We start from the raw sequence: 26,272 nt of genomic DNA, 5'->3' as shown, positions 1-26,272 counted from the left end.
ACCTATAGAATGAACCTTCCCAGTGTCTACAGTGTCTGCAAAACTGTGTGTGTTTGCTTGACCAGCAGTACTTACACTAGGAGATGGCCCTGAAGACCCCTTTCAGCAATATGGAAGCATGTGTACGCAACTGTTCATTACGGCTTGTTTGTGACTGCAGAATCTTAGGATAACCCGCACACTCAGAGGAGGACGACTGAGGAGATTGTGAAACAGCCACACAATAGAGCTACGGTACTTCTGTTTTCATCTTTGAAAGATGAGAGAAAGACCTGTGACCTATGTGAAGTGACTTCCAGAGCATACTGCTATTTAAAGAGAAAAGCAAATGCTTTTTTCAATACGGCCCTTTTTTGTAACAGAGAGGAGACATCCATTACCTATCCATTTTTAAGGGGAAGACACACAGAGAGTTAGACCTGAAACAGAGCAGTCTGTTTAGGAGGCAGTTGAGAGGTGTGTTAAGTATGAGGGCTGGAAATGGGTGCGACAGATACACAATGAGTTGGGCAGAGTGACTCAGGAGCTTCTGGGATTAAGTCCGGACTAGGCTGTTTATCTTTTTTATTTTTGTTTTTAACTAAAAAGAATGAAAACAGGATTAAAGAAAGCTAAGGATATTTCAGTCAAATAATGTGTTTACTTTTTGAAGGGCAGAAAAGAAAGTAGAGAAGGAACTTTAGAACCTTTGAACTTGGGGTTTTGACCCAGCCTTCCATTGAGTGCCATAATAGCTGTGAACTAAATTGTACAGTGTAGTTGGTGGACAGCTTTATAGAAGTTGGGGTTGGTATGTGTAGAGCTCTGTGTATGCAGAATGGAGCACATACAGAGACAGGAGACCATAGGAGCCAAGCTCCTGTAGAAGGGAAGCTGCCAATGTGGAAAGAAAGCCACAATAAATGTTTGGTGTCTCATGGCAACTGGGAATGTTAGTATGAGCAGAAATGCTGGTGTGTCCATGTATGCATGCATGCAGGTGTGCCCCAACCCTGCCTGCTAAGGTCTAAATGAGAGCCCAAAGACAATGACCACCTCCCTCATCCACATCTTGGTCTCTAAACGCCGGTCTTGCTAGCAGCAATCCCTTGAGTAAGCAGCTGAAGACAGTATAAGATGAGCCTGGGGCCTCGCTATACCAAAAAGTAGGGGAAATGCCCAGAGAATGATGGGACATAGAGTGTCACTGGACATACATATCATTTTCTTTCTTTCTTTTTTTTTTTTTTTTTGAGCTGAGGGTTGAACCCAGGGCCTTGCACTTGCTAGGCAAGCGCTCTACCACTGAGCTAAATCCCCAACCCCATACATATCATTTTGAAGAGTCCCTCACTAGCCACACCTGGGACTGCAGGCTGCCAAAATAATGACATCATTCATCATAACCCACAGAGTACAGTCCTCATCTGTGAATCTACCTGATGGATAAAGTATTGAGAGGCATCAGTGCAACTTCACAGTAGCGGTGGGAAAGAGAGCTTAAATGGGAAGTTGGGCTACCATCTTAGTAAGTCTTCAGACATCTGTCATTGCTGAGCGAAGGCTCCTTGCCTATTCCACTGCTTTTAGCCAGAGAGGAACTGAGGACCGAGCAAATTTTTGAAAATGGGACTTAAAAAGGAACCATGACCCCAGGAAGCTTTGTGGGTGCCTGTAATTTCTGAAGTCTTTGAGCTAAAATCTGTTCCATGCTTCTGTGGGGATATGCACTCACACCATAGTGAACTGTTTTCAAGGCTGGTGACGTTGGGCTCTGTGGAGATGACAGTGCTCTGTGCAGGTGTTTCATGGGCATTACCCTCTCCTGCTCTGCAGTGGCCATTCTGGCCTCAGAGTTCTCCCTTGAGCTATGAGCTCCTAAGGGCTGAGGACTCAGCTTCACTGTGAGATGATGTCCTGTGAGTCTTTCTGGAGGAGAGGGCAAGACTGTGGAGGCTGTCAACTGTCTCATCACTGGTTGACAGCATAAAGAAAGCATCGTGAATATCGGAGCTCCTGGCTCTGACACCAAGTCAAATTCTGGCAGGGATCAAATTGTTTGGGTTTGGTTTGGTTTTCTAATTTCTTTGAGTACTTTATACTTTTTCTTAGTTCCCCAAAAACTGTTCAGTAAGTAGCCATTGTATTTCTAGCTTCTTTAATTAGTTACAGGACAACCCTCCACAGACAAGGTATGTACCTGTAACCTTTTACAGATTAGCAGTAACTGAGTTCATCCTAAAACCCCCTCAAAATACTGACTCTGAATTGATGACAGCTGAGTTAAGCAGCCTGGGTTGTCTCCTTTGCCCCAAAGACTGACCTTTTTGCCAGCAGTCAACAGCCTTAGCGTTCCCAGTCATGCCCTTTAAACCCCACAGCTCCATCTATGTGTTTCAGTTGCTGTGTCCCGAGGAACTGGGACTCTGATTCCATCTCCCCAACAGGTCTGCCTCCCTAGGCTGGCATCTGTAGCAGTGAATTTTTTTTTTACTTTATTTTTTTGCCTTTTATTATTATTATTATTATTATTATTATTATTATTATTATTATTATATTTGTGTTTTAATTTTACACATCAGCCATGGATTCCCCTGTCCTCCCCCCCTCCCGCCCCTAGCCCCACCTTCCCCCCATCCCCTCCCCTCCATTCCCATCTCCTCCAAGCTGAGCAAAGTGTCCCTGTGTAAGCCCAAGGTTCCAAACAGCCAGCTCATGCACTAAGGTGTAGCAGTGAATTTAAATGTTGGAGAAGGCAATTCCAATACCAAGGGAATAGTGGTGGATGTTACTCTCTAAGTATTTGTGTATATTATGTGAAATTGATGTGTGGTAGAAACAGCTAGCGTTGGCCTTTTTGAGGCAAGGTGAAGCTGTGTGTTCACCATTCAGAAAAGTGCCCTCCCAACCTTAACTGTGTGTGTTTGTCTCAGGCTGTCTAGTTTGATTTATTCTGTAGTAAATGTTGGGCCGGTTTTCAAGCCAGATAACTTATCTTACACTCTGCCCCCAATTTGGCCTTATCTGTTCCAGAGTGTCCACTTGTCCTGTAACAAATGTTTATTGATCAGCCTCTGAAAGGCAGTCTGGCCCCTCCTCTCCTGCAGCACAGTCATACCAGCCAGGCACCACCTGCACCGGCTGCCTGCCCCTCCTCAGGCACCTCCTCAGCATTCTGCCGGCCTTGACTCTGCTTGCCTCTGTCCCCAGACGCTTGCCTCTGCTTTTCCTTAGTCTCCTGGTCTCCTTTTCTCTAGACACTGCTCTCCATCTTCGTGATTACTCCACAGTCTCTGTCCTCCTGGCCCCAGTTGTATACAAGAGAAAGCCTCCTCATTAGAGATGCTGGTATGGTTAGGATAGATTGGCCTCAGTTTACCTTTCCAAGCTCGTCTCCTCCCCTTCTCCCTCCTGTCTGGCCATGCTCAGAGCTCTCCAATGTTGCTCATTGCCATCTTGAATGCAGCAATCCTTCCTGAATTGAAGCCGGCCAGTGTCTTGCAGGACATTCAGCATCCTTCACTCCAACCTGCTGAATGCCAAGAGCTCCCTGCATTTATTGCAACAAGCAGTATTCCTTCTTCTCCTGGCAGCTTGGGAACTCCGTACCTGCCTGCTTCTGTGCTCTGTGCCTGCTGTTTCCTCTGCCTGTGGCCTCCTTGCCCACCTGCCCCCTGGCAGAGCCACTCCGTGTTCTTTAAGATGGGGCTGTGCTATCTACCACCTTACATTTACCTTTTGCTTGGATAGTCCCTCCCTCCTCTGTGCTCCTCTAGCCCTTCATACACCTGCATTGATAGAATGTACTGTGTGCAGAAGAGGCACAAACTGGTCTTAAAGAGTTGTCCTGCTTTAAAGCACCATTTGACAGTATCTGCAATCTGAGGTACCACTGTGCACATCCTTTATGATAACCCTACAGAGGAAGGGCTGAGATCTGCCTGTGAGCATCTGTTGTGTTCCTTATCTGTAGTTAGCCTTCCATAATAGCCCTTGCTACTGATCCCAGGACCTTTACAAAGAAGGATTCTCAAGGGACATCCTTCCACAGCACAAAGAAACAACCTGAACTATTGTTGTTGGTCTTGTTAGAAAATGGCAGTATTGAGCGGTAGGTAGTCTGGACCCTCAGAATTTGTACTTGGCCCAATGGAGCCTTGTCATTCAACATCCACTGTGTCTATAATACACTGCAAGAATGCCTCATGCCTCCAGAGACACAACTTTGTTGGAAGAGCTGTTAGCATGGGAGTCCAGACTGTTCTTTAGATGATCGGGTTGTTTTGATTCAGATTTATACACAGCGATTGAATCTCATTAGCCCAAATTCACACTGCGTAGACCAAGCATGTAAACAATTGAGACCTTCCAGGGTTGTATTAAATCTTCAGCCCATTTTGAAGCAGTGCATCTTGGCAGTTTACTTTATTCCTTAATCCCAGTCAACACATATGGCTTTTCCTCCCATTAATCTCATTGGATCCACAGAACGAGATAGCATTTGCTCAGTTTCAACCCTAGTGCTGTGCATAGTCCAGCTGTTGACAGCTGGATTAAAGGATGAGCATGAATCTGTACCAGGATGGCCTGTGGCCTTGTTACTGTATTATGTGGGACTTTAATTAGAATTAGTCGCACTAATTGTGCTGTCTAGTCAGAAGCAGTCCTACCCACAGCCCTGATGGTGGGAACTGTAGGACACACAAGCTCTGGAAAACCACTCCACCTGGGTTTGGGTGCTTGCTTGGTCCTCTCTAGGCATGCACTGGTGACTACTTGCTGACTGTATTCTGTAGTAGAAGTTTTCCTGTGTCCCACCCAGTCCTACAGCTGCTCAGATCCAAGTAAACACACAGAGGCTTTTTTTTTTTTGGAACTGAGGATCGAACCCAGGGCCTTGCGCTTGCTAGGCAAGTGCTCTACCACTGAGCTAAATCCCCAACCCTACACACAGAGGCTTGTATCAATTATGAATTGCATGGCCATGGCCAATGGCTCAGTTTTCTTGCTAGCTAGTTCTTATAACTAAACTCAGCCCATTTCTATTCATCTGTATGTCGCCACATGTTCCGTGGCTTTACCTGTGTGCCATTACATGCTACTTCCTGGACAGCAGGATGGCAACTCTTCCACCTCTGCCTTTCTTCTTCCTGTCTCTCTCCTAGATTTCCCTCCTGCCTCTAAACTACCTTGCCATAGGCCAAACAGCTTTATCAACCAATCAGAGCAACACATATTCATAGCATACAGAAAGACATCCCACAGTAGTATTCCCATTAGTGCTTCTGTGAGATTGAGGCTAGTGTGCCCAGAACATGAGCCAGCTGTGGGAAGCAATAGGCATGGGGTGACAGGAGTCTGCTAGGTACCTACTGAAGATCTTGGCATTCCATATTTCTCATTTCTGAGCATATTTACCATATCGCTGTGATCCCACACACAATTCAGAGACACTTCCTTTGTAAACAGCACACCTTCCCAGATGCTGCATGGACGTGTTCATCTTCCAACAGCAGCCCAGTGACAGCTGCCATTTTTTTTTTTCTTCCCTGGCATTTGCAGTCTCATCCCTCTGGATTCTCGCCTCTGCCTTGTTGGTCCTCTGCACTGCCCATGGAGTGCTACTTGTGAACTGTTGTTTTTCTGTCCAGAGACACCACTGACTTCCTGCTGTGTAGGGAGGAAGGCTCTCCTTCCAAACCCACCTGATTTGTCCCTCCCCATGTTGCCAGTTCCTCAGCATATTGTCAGTATCTGCTCACTTGAATGCGACGTCTGAGAGGGTAGCAATGGTTCCATTGTCCCTGCAGGGTACCCTCCAAGCGTATCTGAAGTGAAAGAATGTGCTCTTTTACAGTGGATCCCACACCAGACCTCAGGTGTGCACTTCCCACCTTTCAGCCCCTCCCAGAACACAAGCTTAGGCCACTCTGACTGCCAGCGTGTGCTGTCCGCTGTGCCATGTGGTGCTCATCTTTGTGATGCTCCTGAGACAGGAGCCGAGGATCTCCGTCTTTGAAGTGTTACCATATTGTTCTGTTCTTCACTGTCATAGCTCTGAGTGGTCGGTTCCCATGGGGCACATGGTGGTCACAAAAGACCAAGGAGAGCCAGCATTTTGTCTGCCTTTCTACTCCCATCCTTGAGTATAGCTTCCCACAACACCCCCAGTTGGAAGCCTACCCCAAGAAGAGAATTCTTTTTTACTTTCAGTTGTATTATCCTATACTAATTGTAGAAGGGAATGCATTTTATTCTGACATTTCAGGCATATGTGTGGTGTGCATTGATCCTGTTCATCACCCCTTCCACCCAGTTCTGTCTTGTTCTCGATGTGTTTACAAGTTCAGAACTGTGCGTGCTTGGGAAGGAGCTGCTAGTGAGAGTCTCCAAATGGACAAAGGAAGGCAGTGCTCCAGGGATAAAGCCGAGCCACTGTGCAGTTCAGCAGCAGCTGATGGGGGCACCATGCCCATTCACAGAACCCTACTTGGTCCTTGGTAGTCCCAGAGACGGAACTCAGGGCTGACTCCCTCACACTCTCCATCCACAGATCTTCAGATTGCCTTGAGTTGCTGCTTGGCTTGACTTTGGTGTTTTCTTTAGTTTCTGCAGTGTAAGGATAGAGCCTGACCTCAGGCACTCTAGGCAAGTACTCCCCCACTGGTCAAAAGTATCAACTTCACCCCAGAACTACTGGGATAAGCACCCCACTGCTCTGTAGTGAGCACAGATCCTCAGACACCTCATAGCCAGCTCATCTGAGAAGAGGTAAGTAGACAGACCATGGGAGCAGAAACAGGAGGGCAAACAGGAGGGCAAACTGAGCTCACTGTCCTACCCTGAGTATCCTCTGATGGTTCCTACCGACTACAAGCCTGTAGTCCGTCTGGCCCTTTAACAGCAGCCCCTCAACAGAAGATATCAGCGCCGTTTTATAAATGAGAAACTGCAAGTGAAGAAGTTCCACAGCAGATGCAAGGTCATGTCCGGTACAGACCAAACTTGCAGTGAGCTCCTTGAAAGGTCAGAGCCCTGGGCTCCTCTGTTACCCTCTGACATTATCTGTAAAAAGTTACATTCGGGGTTGGGGATTTAGCTCAGTGGTAGAGCACTTGCCTAGCAAGCACAAGGCCCTGGGTTCAGTGCTCAGCCCGAGGGGGGGGGGGGGGGGGGGGGGGGTTACATGCATTCAAAAACATACAAAAAGCTCCTAAAACGTGTGGGTTACTAGGGGAAATGTGTTGAAGTGAGTTCAGTTTTTTAAAGCTCTTTAAAAGAATGATAGTTTTGATAAAATTTAATTTTGGTAGAAAATGCTTTCTGAAAATACTTGAGATGTTCCCAGTTCTATTTTCTCCATGCACACAGGCTTTATCAAATGATTGTTTTGTTGATAAATTTAGTGTTCAGTTGGGACTTACATATAGACTGTACCTACCCTCAAAGGGAAAGAGGATTTTATAGTTTCCATTCATTCTCATTAAAATCAGAACATTTGCATCTTAGCTTTTACATCTAGTTCCAGGAATTTTAAGCAGTCTGATTGTATGGAAGTGGGTCGTATTAATTGCAAATGGGCTCGACATCTGCTTGCTAACATGGAGGGCTTTTTTTTCTTTAAGCCCTGTTTTGTTTTTATATCCGATCTACCAGAGTGATTGGGGAGAGCTACTGCTGGTGCTGGTAGAAAGCTGGCTGCTCAGAGGCTTGGGATGCACCCTATCATAGAAATGAATTTAAGAGCGAGGCTCTGAAAGTTCTTGAACCAGGAGCGATTAGACATCTGAGAGTTGATAGGTTTTTATCCACAGTCTGTTAGGAAGCTGTCTTCTGTCCTTGGAGCCTCCATTAGTCAGGTACTCAGAGGCCAAGGTTATGGGTCCCTGACCCTGGAGTAAGCATGGGGGCGCACTGCCCAGTTCTACCTGCATGGGGTCTGGTGGGACCCCGGCAACTGGCAAATCACTTAACAGGCAAGTTACTTCTGATACTAGTGTAGTGGTGATGCCCACAGTGGGTCTCAGCCCATTCTCTAAGGAAGCCAGTGTGTACAGTACTGTACCCTGAGGCACTCACCAGCTAAACAGCTCAACGGTTTGCTTAGCTGCAGTTCTTTTCAGAACTGGCCTGCACACATGGACTCTTCATAAGAAGAATGTTTTGTATACCACTTCAAGCTACAGAGCAGACACTTGCCCTAGGCCAGACTTACAGCAGGGGCTCTGCCTGGGCCAGTCTCACTACAGACCCTCTTTATGGAGTATACTCTGGGCGTTGTGGTCTTGAAGAACTCCTCTGCTCACTTTAACATTAGTAACTAGAGCATTTTATTGTCCTGGATCAGAAAATTACTAAAAGTGCATGGCTTAGAACTTGTGCGCGCGTGCGCACGCACAGACACACACACACAGACACACACACACACACACACACACACACACACACACACACACACACACACACACACACCTTGTTTTTCTGGACTTTTTTTTTTTCTGGAGCTGAGGACCGAACCCAGGGCCTTGTGCTTGCTAGGCAAGCGCTCTACCACTGAGCTAAATCCCCAACCCCTGGACTATTTTTTTGTTTGATTGGTTTTGTTTGGGTGTTTTGATTTTGGTTTTGGTTTGGTTTGGTTTGGTTTTCTAACTGCCTGTTAGGGAGAAAAGCTAGGACTAAGCCTTTTCATGCCTCCTCTGTATGACAAAGTCAGGGAGATAGTGAGTGACTGGCCAGGGTTAGGGAAGGAGCAGAAAAATATGGAAAGGAAGATACGCCTTCTAGAGTGGTTAACATTTTCCCTGTGGTACTTCCCTGCCCCTACCACAGTGCCTGTGCCTAGGAGAGTACAGCTGGCATTTGCTGCATTCAACTGTTGATGCTCTGAGGTCTTTGCTGGACAATTCTAACCCTGTGTACCATGGGATTCTCGTCAGCCGCCCAGTGTATACAGCCTCTCACTCCTAGAATCAAGGTTTAAACATGAGATGTTTCTTTTCCCTGCATGTCCTTCTCATGCATGGCTATCTGCTGCCCTATTTGCAAAGCAAATAGTTCTAGGAGTTAGTGTTGAAGAGCAGGAAAGGATTTGAACCAGTGGCTCTAAACCCTTACTCTCTATGTCTTAGAAAGTTGACAGGTGTTAGGAGTGGGGTTGGCTGCACAGAAGTGAGCAAAGCCACTTGGTGCCTTAGAACCTGTGTCCTTGACCTCATTAGCATCAGGCATCTGAAGTAGCAAGTTCTGGTAGTTGCAGGAGGTCTGTATCTTCTTACTGAAATCCTCCTTCCAGTGCACCGTGCCTATATTCCCCAGTTAATCCCTCTTCCCACAAACTGAGGCTTGTTACCCAAAGGAAGGATCCCTGGCTAACCCTTACTACGGGGAAATCATTTAGAGCACTTAATTTGGGCTGACTCTTTATTGGTGCACTATTGCAATTAAGTTAGATTAATGAAAGGTAAATTCCAGTCTATACGTGAAAAAAAAAAATCTCTTGTAAAGATCCTAATTAGAGTGTGTGTTTATTTAGCCTCTCGTGCTTTAATTGCATCCGTCTTGCTATTTACAAACAGGCATCATTAAAGAGTAATGAGTGTGTGAAGAGCATTAATACTAGCGGCAGATTGTGGGGTGGGGGGAGGGAAGTCTGCTGGTGGGTATGATTTTCAAATGAAGGAGAATGCAGAGTGATGCTGGCCAGGGAGGGGAGGACAGAGCAGGCATTGTGCAAGGCAGTAGCTTGTCCTTCGCTGCAGCGGGCTGGCTGCTTTTAATTTGTTACAGCAGTGTAATCTGTAGAGGGAAACAGACACCTCACACAGTCGTCTGCACCTTAGCCAGCCATGCCAGGTGGAAGCATCCCTGTCCACACACACACACACACACACACACACACACACACACACACACACACACAGCCTTGGGCCTTCACTGTGGGACATCTGCCCTTCAAGCACAGAGGTACCTGGGGGCTGGAAAAGCCAAGCAAGGTGTGGGGCTTTCCTCACATTACACAGCTCTGGGCCCTTTAGCAGCCTTTCAGAAAATTCAGACGTGCAGTAAAGTGAGAAATAAGCTTCTGGTGTTTTCTTGGCACCTCTAATATCACATCTTAGTCTTACATAACTTAGTTGTTCTTGGAGGCAGACTCGGCTCCGTCTCCCTTAGGTGGATGCTTAGTCACTCGTGTCCCACCTCCACCTGACGTAAGTGTAGAAAAGTGAGGTTCCAAATGGAAAAGAGAGAAACAGATGTGAACAACAGAGTCCAGTGATGATCCACCAGCTACATCACATCTCTAATTCTTGGTATCCATTTTATTCTGAGACTTGGGGTATAACTCAGTAGTGGGGTACATGTTAGGACCTGGCTTTAAACCTCTGCACCAGAAAAAAGTAAATATCTCCCATTATTCAGGCTCCAGGACTGGGAATGTTGCTCATTCCAGAATACTTGCCTAGCATGTGCGAAATCCAGTACAGAAATGGCAGCTCAAAGACATCCCTGGTAGCATAATGTTTATAGGAATACACAAAAAACTAAAATGCAATGCCTCAGTTTCCCCATGTCCAGCTTAGTGCACACAGTTCTGGAACTATGTTCTATATAAATGCAAAGTGTTAGTGTCGAAACTAGAGTGGAGCTTAGATTTCTCCAGGGAGTCCTGGGTGAGTTGAAGTCCAAGGTTTAATTTATTTTAAATCGGGTTATAAGAACTCACAGTTTTCGGTACATTTTATGTTTATCTTTAAACAAACTCAGCTTAATTTTAGGCTACCCTAAACAGAAGTAAAATGTTTTTATTCAAACTACCACATATATTTAAGGGCACAGATAACTGCATTATACAACCCAAAAGGGCCCAGGTTGGGCTGTGGCCATGTCTCTTTTGTAGTTGTTAACTTACAACTGTTCCCATTTTCAGCTCACACAACTGTGGAGCATTTTTTACATTCATATTAATTGGATTTTAAAGTGACCTTGTCCATGTATTGATTTGAATTAAAATTTTCTACATCAAGGTCAAGTTGGCATACATCCTACAGACAAAATATTAAAACACCAAGTGCTGCCTAACACAGTATTGACAGAAAAAAAATGGAAATTTAACAAAGCCAGGTCTACCCCAGAGGGCACTAACATACTAAGTGGACGGGCAGGTCTACATGGAGACAACCACCAAGGAAAGAGCATCCTTGTTACCCAGATGGCTTTAAGATGAGCCTTCAAGGGTTGGGGATTTAGCTCAGTGGTAGAGTGCTTGCCTAGCAAGCACAAGGCCCTGGGTTCAATCCTCAGCTCAAAAAAAAAAAAAAGATGAGCCTTCAGCTCCATGGAAGGCCCCCAGGGAAAGAGGGCCTGTTGGGATCTTTTAAGCAGTGTGGGAGTACCCCTAGCCCTTTGTCATGAGTCCAATCTCAGAACTGCCCCTCAACATGCTTCTCTTTGCCATTTCAAAAGTAGCTAAAACATTGTACAGGGAAGTGATCCTTTCCCTGTTTTTTCCATCTCAGTAAATGCCCAAGACCATTCAATTGTCTGGGGCTCAACCTGGAGACTTGGAAAACCCCACATTCCTCTTTTTTCCCCCATATTCAGTCTAATGGCAAAGTATGTCAGTTATTTGGTGGGGTGTGTGTGCCTTCATACATACATGTGGAGGTTAAATGTTGGCATCAGATGTCTTTCTTGTACACTTTCTGCCTTATATCTTGAAACAGGGTGTTTTATGTCTCTCCAGAGCTCCTCAATTCAGCTAGTCTCACTAGACAGCTTGTTTCAAGGGTCCCCTCTCTTGTGCTGGGATTACAGGTTGGCACTTATGTGAGTGCTGGAGATCCAGACTGCAGTCCCCGTGTTTGCATGGCAAGCACTCTACCCACTGAGCCATTGCCCTGTCCCCAAATCATGTCAGTCAATGACATCGCCCCATCCCTACATTGGTGCTACTTGAAGCTGCCCTCTTCCCTGTTCATGGTCTCTTCGTTTGCTTCCATGATCCCTCCATGAAGCAGATATTGTGTAACAGTACACATCAAACATGTCACTCCTTTGCCTAGCCCTGCAAGGCATCCCTTGTCACTCAGAAGTCAACTCCTTTAGGCAGGCAGATCTCTGTGAATTCAAGGCCAGCCTGGTCTAAAAAGCAAGTTCCAGGACAGCCAGGGCTGTTAACACAGAAAAACCCTGTCTGGGTCGGGGGGGGGGGGGGGGGGGGAGGGGAGGGCAGGCAGGTTCCCCTTCAGAGCCTCAAAGACCCTGTCTGACCCAGGCTGCCCCCCACCCCCAAATATTTGCACCTGCTCCCCTCTTGCTCTGCCCCATACTTGGCGAGGGCTGTCTTGGTCTTAGGATGCCCACCCTTTCCCCTAGCCTTCCTGTCTTCTAACAGAGAATTTCCCCACCCTCCCCCACCCTCCAGGAACGTCCAAGCATAGGAGTAGGCATCTCTTGCTCACCTTCCATCTTGGCACGTTTACGTGGGTGTACATGAGTGTACATGGGTGTACATGAGTGTACAGTGCAGGCTGCTAATACGTCACCATCTCACGCATGTCATTTTCCACACGTCATCTTTTCCTGAACATGCCCTTTAAGCTGTCGCTGTTTTGTTCATTTCCTTCAAGACAGCAGTGGCTCTTCATCTCTTCCCTGCCTGTCACCTGCTACTAGACCACTAGCTCCATGAACTGTCTGTTTCATTTACCTCTCTAGGTGCTAATGCCTAGCCTTCACATAATACATATTAACACGTAGATGGAGGAAGGAACGCAAAGGGCAAGACATTTGCATTCCAAGGTAGTTCTGGGCTGTGTCATCTGCCTGCCTGTCTCTCCAGCCTCCTTTCCCCATCCATCCCTCTCTCCTCTCTTTCAATCCTCATAGTATTGTTCTTTCTCCCTTCAACTCCGTGTTTTCCTGTCTTCTGCTGCAAAGAGGCAAATTATCAGGCCTAACCAGGATGTGCTCCAGCCCAGCCTTCCCTGCCAGGCCACTGTGTTCCCTTGATCCCACTGCTGCATCTAGTCAGTCAGGTTCTCCACACAGAGTACCTTGGGAAAGGGCCTCATGCTCTATGCTAGCTTCAGGTACAGGCATGTTCCATGGAAGGTTGCTTTCAAGGCTGTCCGCAGCGCCCATTGTTTTTAGTATGGTTAGCAATCATTGGCAGATTCTTCATCAGCTAGCCCTTGTCCATCCTCACTCCTTCTGAAAGGGCTCTCTCTATACATGTATATATCTAAAACTTAAAGTCGGCTGGATTTGATTTTGATGACCCCTAACAGCACAAAGGAAGCCTGAAGGGGAATGAGCCCATGGGAAACATGGTCCACCCTCTTCTTTGTTTAGATTTCTGTCATTGAGAGGAAGACATATTGGGTTGTGAGGAATTTTATGTCTGTAATACAAAGTAGAAAGTGATTTTGTAACTCTCTGTTATGAGCCTTTCTGTGAAATTTGCCAAGAAGCTAGGTCTCCTGTGATAAAATCTCCCTGCAATCAGTGCAGCTTTGGATTTTCTAGAGAGACAAGAGTTAAGGAAAGTTTAGAATGCTCAAACTGCTAATGTTGATGGTTCCTTAGCAAATGACTCCAGTTTACCTATCAATGGACTAAGCCACCTAGTGAGAAATAAACTTTATTAGGTGGGGTGTTTAGTAATTATTCAAAATAATGGCAACAGTAATATCACAACTGCCACCATGTAGTGAGCTAAGGATGTGGCTCTGGGGGACAGTAGCACCAACTGTGCATTCTCACAGAGGCCCCACCTTGAAGTGGAGGCCAGGGTTCACCAGGTGGCTTCTCCCAGGCCATACCATTCTGTGGGTGGCAGAACAGAATCTGAACTGCATAGCTCCTGTGTCTTTACCCTGTGCCTTAGGCTGGCAGGGATGACCCTACAAAAGTCTAGCTGACTGCTTGCCTTATGCTTAGCAGTCCTAGCCACCTTGTTCCTCCTCCTGTCAACCGGCTAAAGAATTGGGGCACTTTCCAAGGAGGGTAACTTGCCTAACCACGCTGCCAGTGGGGCAGAGCCAGGGTCTGCACAAGAGTCTAAGGGAACACCACCCTGTCTTGTTAGGCAGACTCATTTTACCTGCCGAGTTTTTGTGGTCCTTGTCGACAGGAGAACTAGAAACCACCACCACCCCTTGCAGCTGTTTGACTTTGTATCTCAAACCTAGTTTCCGGGTGGGACTCTCCTCCCAGTTTGAGTTTTCCTTTCTTAGTTGCCCTTCCTGTATGACATGGTGCTGTACCATCAGAGGCACACCTGAGGCTTTCTCTTGCACATACCCTGAATATAAAGAGACCTGGTTCTTTTCTGTGCTGGTCCTCAGTGTGCCCTGGTGGTTCCCTAATCATAGCCCCATATTCCCTTGGAGATGAGCTTGCTGCCCTGTCCTCAGAGATTCCACACACCCGTCTTGCAAAGTATAGCAGACAGTCCATGCTCTTGACCCTATCCTTGGCAGGCCTCAGAGTCAGCCTGGCTCAGATGTTTGTGTCTCCAGGCAGCCCCACTGTTTCCTAGAAAGAAGCAGCCACCAGAACTCTGCGTCCTCACACCCCTCACTGCTGCAGCTTCTGAGGCTGCTGTTTGGAGGACAGTTCTGCCCAGCATGACTCTAGCGGGGCTGCACATACCCAGCAGCTGTGTGGAATCCAGAAGGCTGGCTTTTTAAAATGCACTAAAATTAGACGAAGCGGGTACATTATTAGCGTCTTATCACAGGTTGGGAGTGTGCACAAAGCCATAGGTGAGGGAAGCCGGAGTCCTAGGGAGTGGGATTTAGAGCTACTTAGCACAGTGCCAGAGAAGATTGCTGGGAGGCTGGAGGGTCAGGTGACTCCTGGCTCTATGGTCACTGTTGCTGGCATTTGGATTCCTGGGCCAGGCAAGATACAGGGAAACAGCAAGAGGTAGCTCCTGGCCTTGCACAGAGAAACAGCGACCTTGGACTCAAATCTCCAGCTTTCTTCTGTTAAAAATGGAAATAAGACAGCTGGTTGGGCTGCCTCCTGGGTTCTTAGAGGAGTACACTGCAGCCTTGCAAGCATGCCCCATTCTTAGGGAAAGAGGTGAGTATGTTATTCAAAGAGAAGGCCCCAAGAAGCTGTGTAAAGCCTGGGTGTCATGGTGCTCTTTTTCCATTCCACATCTAAGAAACTACCTTGGAGAGCTGTCCTTGGAACACCCCTGGGGACTACCCCTAGGCAGCTCCCCTCCACCCTTTCTAATTGTGTCATAGGGCTCTGTGATAGAGCCCCATCCTCCCTCAATACTCTGCACGTACACCTAGTGCTCTGTGTGGATTTCACTGGGTGTCCTCCAGTTCTGTACAGGTTTATCCCTTTAACAATGAGAGAGGTGGGGTTTGGAGAGGTGACTCTTTAGTTAAGAGCACTTGACCCAAGTTTGGCTCAGCACCCACATCAGGCAGCTCACAACCACCTATAATTCCAGCTCTAGGGGAAAAGATGCCCTCTTCTGGCCTTCACAGGCATCCACACATAGGTGGCATACAAACACACAGGTACATATACACATAAATAAAAATAAATCTTTACCAGTGGTGATAAAGGTCGGGCATAAAACCTCTGCAGTTACTTGATTCTCTGCACCAGTGTCTGATGCCAGCAGGGCACATCTCAGACGATAAATAAACTCCAGTGCATGTTCTTTGCTTTGTTCTAGTCCTTCAGAATTAGTGCAGAGGATGTTCCTTAGGATTGTAGTAGAGAGGGGGAAAAAAATTACTCCTAAACTCCTAGAGTTGTGTGTGTGTGCCTGCCTTTCTGTCTCTATACCCCAAAGCATTTTTTAGATTACTTGGACCTTGTTTATATGGAAAAAGCATTCATGGGTGGCTTTATAGGAACGGTTGGCTTTTTAAAAATAAGACACCCTCTCTCCAAAGCAGGGCTCACTCAGAAATACAGCAGCTGTCAGAATAGCAAATCCTGTGTTGTCCCCTTTACCTCCAGCACACATGCACTGTGCTGAGTCAGGGGCCATCTGGCCTGGGTTCCTCAGCATGTAGTCAGCATACCTCCCCCAAATGCTACACATAGATACTGCTCATCTCAAACTGCTTTGACTGCACAGACTGCAGGAATAAGTGTTTGGAGATCTCCACTGCCAAGAGGTAGTCACCAGTAGGCTGACACTTCAACCACCAAGGCTGTTGGGTTTTTGTCAGTGACAGAGCTGAAGCAAGTATCTCTTCCCTTCTCCACTTTCCTCACACTTCCTCTTCTGTCTGTGACATCCTTGACCACAGTGAGCTAGGATCCTCTCAGGAGAATGCAGCTTGACAGGTAGCTGCCAGTGACCCAACATCCACCCAGATCATGGCTAACCCACTGGAGACTGGCAGTGCCAGCACTTCCAGACATTGTCCTTGGGAACAGGCGGCCAGCAGGGAAGCCTCCTGGTACCTTTCCAAGTGACCTCTGGTCCCTACTCAGGAAGCATTGCTTCCTTGACTGTCTTTAAGTGTGCTACTTACACTCACTGGACCAACTGCCACAAAGTGGTGAGTGAGCTCTCAAGAGCTGTGTTGTTCAGTATAGAAAAGTGTTACCTTGGCAACAGCAAGCCTGCTTCATTACCAGATGGCATTAGCTTTTATCTGTGACACCCCATAGCCTTTGCCAAGAACCAACCCATAGCCCCTGTCAGTGAGCATCTTGCTTCTGACTATGGCAGCCTTGGCTTTATGTAAAAAGATGTCCACAGCCTATCTGCAATGTACTGTGTCCATCCGTCAGAAGCCCAAGGTCACTACAACCTGGTGCATCCAGATATGCTAGAAACTTGTACACTCCACATGCCACATGGGAGCATCTGGCTCCCTGGGTGACAGTAGGGCTAGAGAGCACGTTGTGGAATGTGCACCCAGCTCCATACTGATGGCTAGTGTGGTCCACTCCACCATGTCACACTTGGAAGGATGCTTTGTGGTGCACTTCACCCTGTGAGGAGCATTAGAACCTGCATCCCTTCTTTTTTTTTTTTTTTTTTTTTTAATTTCCTCAGCCAGCTCCTCCCCATTTCATTCCACTTCTAAGCAGATGGGCGTGAGAGACTGACTTGTCCTATGTCATACTTCCTGTATGTGGCACCTTGACCTTGTTCTGTACAGCAAATGGCCATCACTGGGGTCAGTGAGATCTGGCTGATCAGCCTTGTGGCAGCTTTCATCTTCCCTGACTTGCAGGCTGGCAGGTGCTTTCTGCCTAGAATTCAGTTCATGAGATGCACCATGCTGTACATCCTAGAGGTTTGGCATCACGGTCCACAGCTTCCCTCCAGCCTTGAGTGTGGTAGCAGGAGGGAGGATGAGCCCAAGTGCTGGTCTACTGACCTGGGCAGTGGTTCTGGTTCCATCTTTGCCGCAAACTGGCCTCAAGCCATTGCACCTCCCAAACTCCCAACACGGCTTCAGGCTGAGGAGCCATAGCTACTACTGAACCCTTCCCCCACACCAGCCTCTACAGTACCATGCATCCGGCGTCACCTGCTGGGCTCCTCCCAGTCCTGCAACAGAGGTGCTTCATTCAGAGGTGCAAGGAGTCCAAGCCTCCCAACAGCAGAATTAAGACCCAACTCGGTTTGGGTACAGTGTCACCAAGAGCAAGCTGAAATTCAAAAGGTCCTACCTAACTCTGCCTCTCCAGCTTAGATGGACTCCAGAGTCCTCTCTCACAGACTTCATAGAGCCTTGTGGAGATGGGAAGATAGTAAAATAAACTAGTACAAGCCTGCTCAGTACCAGCCAGCCCTCACATATGAGTACAGTGGGCTCTTGCCAAAAGCTTAAACCCCAGCCTCATCTGGCTGCCTGTGGAAAGTGCAGGGTGAAACACAGCCATGCTCCCTGGGGAAGCGCCTCGTGGACAGTAACTGTTTCCACCTCTTCGGCCAGCAAAGCAGGAGAGAAAGGGCCAGCTCTGGCTGGTGGAGTGCATCAGCATCATTTATGGTCCACACTTGGATCATGGTGTGAGCAAGTTCTTAATCTTTTCAAAGTAGCATTTAGAGGACTGTTGGAGATCTGATAACTAGTACACCAGATGTTTGCTAGTGTTAGATAGTTGCTGTTTTCTAGACATGAGGTCAGTCACAGTTTGGCTTTTTTGTTTGCAAAGCCCTTGTCTCTTAAAGATGTGTGCTAAAGTTTTTACAGAGAACTGATGCCATTTTTGTTATTTGGTTCACGGTGGAGAGGAAAGGGGGTAGAGGGGGCACTAGGTGGCCAGGAGTTGGGCTCATGGGGGTTTTGGTTTTGATTTGAGTTTTAGATAGAGTCTCCCCAGGTAGCCTTGGCTAGTTTGAAACTCTATAGACCAGAGATCCACCTGCTTCAACTCCAAGTGCTGGGATTAAAACCATGCATGCCAGGCAGTGGTGGCACACGCCTTTAATCCCAGCACTCGGGAGGCAGAGCCAGGTGGATCTTTGTGAGTTCAAGGCCAGCCTGGGCTACCAAGTGAGTTCCAGAAAAAGGCGCAAAGCTACACAGGGAAACCCTGGTTGGGGGGGGGGGGGGGAGGAGCATGCACTATCACACCCTACTTACTACACTAAATGTTTTGTTGTTATTTAACCAAGTTGGGGGTGGGACTGGAGAGATGGCTCGGCAGCTGAGAATGCCTTTTGAAGAGGACCTGAGGTCTGGTTCCCAGCACTCATGTTGGACAGCACAAAATTGCTGGTACTCCAGCTTCAGGACATCTGACTCTGGCCTCTGAGAGCACCAGCACAAATGTGTACAGACCCCCACCTACTCACAAACCCACACACATACACATATTTTTTAAAATACAAATCAATCTGAAAAACAACAACAACTTGGAGGTCAGGCATGGAGATTCACATCTGTCATCCAAGCACTGGAGATGCAAAAGCACCTGGTATGAAACTGCTGTTGCTCCCTTGCACATGGATTGGAGATTGAGAACAAAGAAGGGCTGTAACTAGCACCGTGCTTGCACAGTTACCATCCCTTAGGATGACGAGGGGGCTTAGCAGGTAAAGGTGCTTGCCTCCAAACCTAATAACCTGAGTTCAGCCCCTGGATCTCATATGCTAGGAGACTCCCATAAGTTACCTCTGACCTGTAGACACACACTGTAGCACACATGCATCCACACACATCGATGCACACCATAAGTAAATAAATTTAATTTAAAATAATAATGATGACCCCACATGCAGTGGCAGTACCAGAAGTAACTACTGTAGCCATGTTTATATTAGGGAAACTTGGAAACACCTTAAACATGTGGCAGCAGGAGAGAAGGTAGCCCCTAGGTAGACCAGGTAGCCCTTGGTACTGTTTCTGAAGACTGCGTGGTAATATGACATAATTAATTATGTCAGAATTTGGTTTGCAGTTCCATATATTTGTACATGTCAGGAATATGAAAGTCATGTAACAAATATTTAAGTGTTCCCAAAACCATGAATGGTAATCATCTTTAGGTGGAAAGTTTGAGCCATTGTCTTCCTTGTGATACCCTTAGTGTGCATCTCTAGGATCTGTCTCCAGAAACTCAAATTCCTGAGACAGTTTATCAGTTAGTTAAAACCATCTATATTTAGGTGTTTTTAGAAGTCAGTTCTCAGTTTCTAAAGCTTCTAAGCTGGCCTTCTGTGTGGTGGGGGACTGGCCCTTGGTCTTCAGGTCTGTATTCCTTGTAGCCTGGGTTCTGCCCTACCCTCCTTCCTTTTCAGGAGGCCCCTGCTGATCCTGCATTTGTAATCCATTGGCATCCTTAAGTAGTGATTCTTGGGTACACAAAGAATGTCACTTATTAAAAGCACACAGTAAGATGTGTTTGTTAGCATCCTTAAATGTAAACAAGTGTGTCTTAGCTCTTTCTTGCTGTGCTTATGTTCTGTACAGGTAAGGTACCCAAAATGGAAGGAAACATCATCCCAGCACCTGTAAAGGGAGCTAGGTGTCAGGATGCTCACCAGCACTCAGGACTGCTCAAGGAAATATGAAAGTAGTCATCAGAGACAGGCAGAAAGCTTTGGGAAACAAGAAAAGGATGCCTGAAAGTAGTCTCTGGACACTCTCAGCAATTGGCCTGGAAGGATAGGCTTGCTGTGTGGGCTGAGACTCTCTTAGACCAGCAGGGTTTCCTTCCAGCAAATCTGAGATCTCTGGTCCCATCAGAACATCCAAGACCATAGGCCTCTGGTGGGCTCTGGACCAGGTCTGCCTAAGTCCAGAAAGAAAGGCAGCATTACTGCTATGACTCTGAAGGGCCTGACACTTCCTTGGCATTGTGGGAGCCTTTTTAGGTTTGTTTGTTTGTTTGTTTGTTTTTGTTTGGGGGTTTTTTTTTTGTGGGTGTGTGGAGGTAGGGGGTGGGGTATTGAGACAGGCTCTCACTATATGAGTTCTAGCTATCTTATAACTCACTGTGTAGACTAGGCTGGCCTCGAACTCAGAGATCCACCTGCATCTGCCTCCCAAGAGCTGGGATTAAAGGCGTGCGCCACACACACACAGCTTTTTAGGTCTTGTCTTAATCCATGGTGTGTGCTTAGGTTCTGAGAGAGTAAAGCACTTCCTGCATGTCAGGGCTGTGTTTCCCTTCCGGATAACATGTGGCCACTTTCCTTTCCCTTTGACATTGTTTCTCCACTTTTCACCAGGCATTAATAGGCAGCTCCACCAAGGGGTGCTGGGTACCTGTTTCTGCTCTCTGCACTGTATTCCATGTATTCCAATCAGAGGACCCTGGCCTTGGAAAGTGGTGGAGCAGGTACTCTATCCAGCACATGATGAGAGATTAGAAGGCAAAGCTGTGGTGGCAATGGGGTGAGCGAGGCTATCATTATAGATATTACAGAAGAGTTTGCCATGGCTGGATCTGTCAAGTACGTTAAACACTGAGCCTTCCCTCCATGTCCTCGACTGCCTCGCTCAGAATTAGGATGGTTTCTGTTTCTACCATCTGCCTGGCTCTGTATGGTTTGCATGTTGTGTGTGAGCCCTCACATGCATGTGCTCCTGTTTTGACAGGTGACCTTGGGAAAGGTTTTGAAAGTGATTGTCGTCATGAGGAGCCTGTTCATTGACCGCACAATTGTGAAGGGGTATAATGAAAACGTCTACACAGAGGATGGTAAGGTGAGCATCCTGGAGTCTTGGGCAGGGGTCTTCTCTGTCCCAGAATGGAGTTCCAAGTGAGTGATAATAAAAAACCAGCAAATCAGCACTGAAGCGATCCACAAACAGACTAGTCAGCGTGAGGACGAACCCTTGACAAGAACTGTTTCATTCCCCCACTTGCCAGTTCAAGCCCGATGCCCTCACTTGAATTTCTGATTGATCACCTTAGACCCCAGTTGCCTCATTAGACATGTCTTCAGAGGAAATAGATTTTTTTTCCCAAGTCAACCAGCACATCAATAGCCCAGGGTTCAGCAATTCTGCTTTTCCAAGTGCCATGAGAAAGACTCAAGTTAGTTTGCCACAACCCAATGACACTCTTTCCTTGATGCTCACCGTGGCCCTTGGGAAGTCCCATCTCAGCTGCATGCTGAACACCTCAGCAGGAAGACCACTTCTTCCTACAGGTGATTTGTCTCCCAGAACGCTTCCTCTCCACAGCCAGACATGCTGAGGGCCCCATGAGAAGGCAGGTGCTTCCCCAGGTGATGGGTTTCCTGCAGCCTTCACTCGAATGGACCTGTACTTTCTTGAGCGTGAACTCTCCATCTGGCTCTGTGGGAAGCAGTGGAGGACACTAATGAGAGCTGACAGCCTTCATTTGTGTCTGCTCCCGAGCGTGATGAGCAGCTGCCCCACAGATCCACCCAGGTCCCCCTGTCACTCTCCAGCCTGAGACAACCCCCTCCCTCTCTTGGGACCTTTCCTTTTCCTCATTTTAAATGTTAACATTTAAATGTGTTTGGTAATAGCAATCGACACTCAATGGCCACATGATAATGAGAATAGACAGTTCTTGAAAAGCAGGTGGCAGATGTGGCTTAGCATGTGACAGGTGTACTGGTGCTCAGGTTTACATTTGAGGAAAGTACCCAGCATTCGCACGGGCCACAGACCATGGCTACCAGAAAAGTGATTGTTCTTCCAAGTTCTCTGCCTGGTTTATATAGGTCTCCTGGTTGATTTCAAATCATTTGTGGAGAGATTTCCTTTTCTTTCTGGAAAAATCAAACTGTCCTTGGAGCAAGAGTGAAGAGTGAGGGTCACAGTCTGGTGGGCATGGCCTGCGTGGGATTCAAAATTGTGCTGGGTCAAGCAGCCAGGGTTCCTGATTGCTGGTCTGCTGCAGAAACCAGGCAGGCCTGGTGCGTGCCTCCCAGGAAGACTGGCCAACAGTGGGCACGTAGAAGGTCATCTCTTGAGTCTTTCCAAGTTTCGCTTGGAAGATGCAGTAGTCACAGCTGGTATGAAACTGCTGTTGCTCCCTTACACATACATGGATTGGAGATTGAGAACAAAGAAGGGCTGTAACTAGCACCATGCTTGCACAGTTACCAAGTCAGGATACAAATGAGCAACCCTCCCAACTCAGACCAGGAGTGGAGATTCCGCCAGCTGTTGGTGCTGCTGGTGAGCTGCTTGTGATGTTCTGCTGACCAAACCCAGATTGTCCACAGTCACAAACAGGGACACCTGCACTCTGCCCCTGGGGAACACTCAGAAAGTAATAGTTAGTACTTTATACTGCACTCAAAACAGGAAATTGGGCTGTAGTCTCTACTGTGTCGCTCTTGACACCCTCTCTGGTGGCCTGCTGCAGCAGACACTGCCACACTTTCTTCTTGCCCATCCCTTCCCTGACTCCTGCTTCCCCAGGGTTCTCTCCTCCCTCTGCCCACTCCCCTTAGCTGTTCTCAGCCATGTTACCTGCACAGGGATCAATCACTCTTCCTGTCGGGGTCTCAACTCTTCATCTCCTTACCTCAGATTTCCTGCTGTCCCTTGTCTTTAGTTGGCCATTCCACCACTCAAATGCCTAACCTGCCTGCCTGCCTGCCTGCCGTTGCTGAGGACTGGGCTGTCAGCAGGTGCTGGCTGTCACCTCTCTTAGATCTCACTCCCCAGGCCCACTGTCTTTTCCTCATTCTCAGTGTTGCTATCTGATACCTGCTCTTGCCAACTCCCATCGAGGCTGTAGTCTTCCTTCCCTCCCACAGTCTGTCCTGCCCTTGGCCTGCAGATTAGCCTCCCCATAGACACCCACGCTTCCCACCATCCCAGTACCACTCGGAGCAACCTTCCCAGAGTAGGAGGTAGAAGTTAATGGGTGTTAGGTACAGGACAGCCCATGCGCCCAAGTTTAAGAAACCCTGGGTTACAAATAGGTCCCCCTCTATCTTTATTTTGCAGTCACAAGGATAGAACCTCTCACAGTTAGGCAAATGCTCCCTCCAGCTCTGAGCCATCCCCCACTCACCTCTATCCCAGCCAAGAACTTAAGTGTCTTTAGACATTCTTAGACCCGTTGGTTTATACATGTGCCTTATGAGTGTCTAAAAGATGCATATTTTTCTCCCGAGGTCACCAAGTTCTTTTGTGGTCCTAACTTTGTCCTCAGAGCATGTGTATCAGCAGTTGGTACAACATGCTTCTGAGATCTGGCTTACAAGACAGGATCCAGACATCTTTGCAAGGTCTGACCCTACCTGCCCCCATTCTCTGCATGTGTCCAGCCCACCCCACCCCCCGCCTTGGTGCCCACTGTGACCCCCAGAACAGTCAAGCTCTTACACACATTTGCCCATTCTTCCTTTCCCTCAGTGCTTGCCCTCTAGTCCACCTGACAGACTTTTACCTTTAAAAATGCTTTACAGATTTCCCCCAGGGCATGCCTCCTTCAATAGCTCTCACCCCACTCCCCATCCTTCCCTCCCTCCCTCCGGCCAACCCCCATCTGCCAACATAGCTGGCCTAGTGGGTGTAACTCCTGTACTTCCAGTTCTCAGCCTGTCCTCCTGGCCATGCTTTGCTGTAGACACTGCTATCAGACTCTTGTTACAGAGAGGGAAGCTGGAGCTTAGGGTGGGAATTGCTTATGCAGACCAGTACTGTGACTGTATGCTAAGGGTAGACCCTAGTGCCTGGAACAGCCTGGAAGCACTGCTATGTATGGGAGAGAGGCTGGTGGGATAGCCCTCCTGAGGTGAAAAGACTTAGCCAGAATGGAAAAATGAAGAATCAAGAAGCAGTGGGCATTGGAATCATAAATGATCAGACTAAAGGGGTACACATGAGCCCACAATCACACCCTGCTCATGAAAGATTGCTGTTTCTCCACTATACAGCAGAAAGTGAGCATTTTGAGGGAATTTGGACTTGAGGATGGCTAGCCTCAGAGTGTGGTGGGACGGGAACTTCTTGATCCCATTTGCACCTGTGTACATGGGCCCATGTAGCAGGTAGAGACCTCAAAATGAGACCAAGCAAGGCTGCCAGGGCCAGGCCTCAGTTGGTAGAGAAGCCCTCCTCTGGCCTGCTCTCCCGACACTGCTCCTCACCGCCTGGTTAGTCCCAGGTTCTGCAAGCACTTTACAGAGGAGAAGACACTGCAGGCATCAGTTAAGGGCTGAGTCTGGTGTGCACACACTTGTGTCACACTCCTTAACAAAGCATAAGATTGGGAAAACACCACAGACCTCAAGGCCTGGTCTGCAAGGACACAGTGTCCCTTGCAGCTTTGCTGTGGGGAAGATGCATCCCTGCATTTGCTGAACTGAGCTCAGCCTGAGGTACGCTGCTGGATGGGCTCAGAAAGCCTCTTGTGGCCTTCCCTCCCGTCCTGCGTGCTTGTCCAGCACGTTCTTGTTAATGCTGTGGTAGTGGTCAGGCGTTCCCTGGGAACACACCCAGCTTCCAGACCCAGCCAGCCTTTCCCATCAACATCCATCCCAGCACACTGTCACCTTGCCCTTGCTGTAACAGCCACTCCTTGATGCCCTGTGTCTTGATGCCCTGTCTCTTGATGCCCTGTGATGCATATTTTTGATACCAAGCACCAATAGGCACATTCCTCTAAGAATGAAACTGCTGTTCAGACTTACCAACCACTATTCACTGTAATCAGGGAGTGAGGGCCGTGACTCAGCATGCTAACAGGCAGGGTGTGGAACTCTTGGCCATTGTCCTGATTTTATATCAGTCAGACTTAACGGATGGAAAAAAATAGAAGTGTCTCGGTTGAATTTATCTTATTAGGGGATTTAGGTTATGTTAATGCTATAGCTTCATTAATTACCCCATATCAATAAAAAAGGCAGCTTTTAGCCTCGGAGTGTAAGAGAGGAGAAGAAATGGCGTTATCAAAGGGAGCCTTCAAAGACAGCCAGAGCTGTCTCCAGGGTAATTTCTGATCCCGCATTCTTCCCACTTCAAAGTTGGATGTGTGTGTGTGTTTGGGTCGAGGGGGTTGGGGGAAGCTTGAATCTGATTTCTCTAATAAGTGTTGGCATCAGCCCCGTTTGATATTAGATGCAGGGAACATTTTGATTTGTTATAGCCTTTGAAATTGTTCAGACGACCTTCAGAAAAATGGCCTCTTGTTACTTCTGGGGAGAAGGGTGAGCACCGGGAAAGGGGAATGAATCCAGCTGGGTTCCTGTGCAGAGGGTGCCCCGAAGTTGTGCTTTGAGCAATTTCTTAGTAACAAATGCATGTCCTGATTAAAAGTGAAAAGTTGAAGAATAGAGCCGTAGCATTGTGTTCCTGGTGAGAGTTGTTTCCTCTCTTCGACTGGGAAGGTGGGCAGACTTAAGAAGATGACCACACACAAGTTTCCATGACTCTGAAAACTTGTCCAACTGCCGAGAAATCCTTCTCTGGTGCCTGGTTGTATCCTTCACCCAGACTGACACATCTGTCACCCATTGGCCTTGAAGACAGACATCCCTTTAAAGGTTTTCTTTTAAGGTTGAGGCCCCGCTGCGGCTTAGGAGCTTCATTTGGAAGTGTCCATTTTAGATCATTTAAAATTCTCTGTGTGTGCTGCCTTTTGAAATGAAATAAAGAATTGATAACTTTCTGATAAGCTGCCAGCGCTTTCACATACTGCTAAATGAATGTTAGCAGCGATGATTGGCACAGCAGCAGGCCTGGCATGGATTTGTGAGGCTGATTCTACAGGAGCACCCCCAGAGTTGGGCCAGTGACATGGTAGAGGGGCCCCTGAGTAATGTCCCATCTGAAGTCAAGCTGAGAGGCAGTCTCCTCCCAGGGTAATCCCTGGGCCTCTACTTAGCTGTGATGTTGTC

General features: G+C 47.6%; 1 protein-coding gene across 1 annotated transcript in view; it reads left to right on the top strand.

Annotated features, from left to right (window-relative positions):
- The window catches only part of LOC118582776 (mediator of RNA polymerase II transcription subunit 27), an 87,970-nt gene that overhangs the window by 39,413 nt on the left and 22,285 nt on the right, over positions 1-26,272 (top strand). Inside the window, exon 3 of the mRNA XM_036185874.1 lies at positions 21,036-21,143. Coding sequence (XP_036041767.1) covers positions 21,036-21,143 — 108 coding nt within the window. The remainder of the gene's footprint in view (positions 1-21,035; positions 21,144-26,272) is intronic.

Source organism: Onychomys torridus, chromosome 4, assembly GCF_903995425.1.
Source record: "Onychomys torridus chromosome 4, mOncTor1.1, whole genome shotgun sequence".
NCBI lineage: Eukaryota > Metazoa > Chordata > Mammalia > Rodentia > Cricetidae > Onychomys > Onychomys torridus.
Note: the sequence above shows the minus strand (reverse complement) of the source record. Positions and strands in the feature narration are given on the sequence as shown.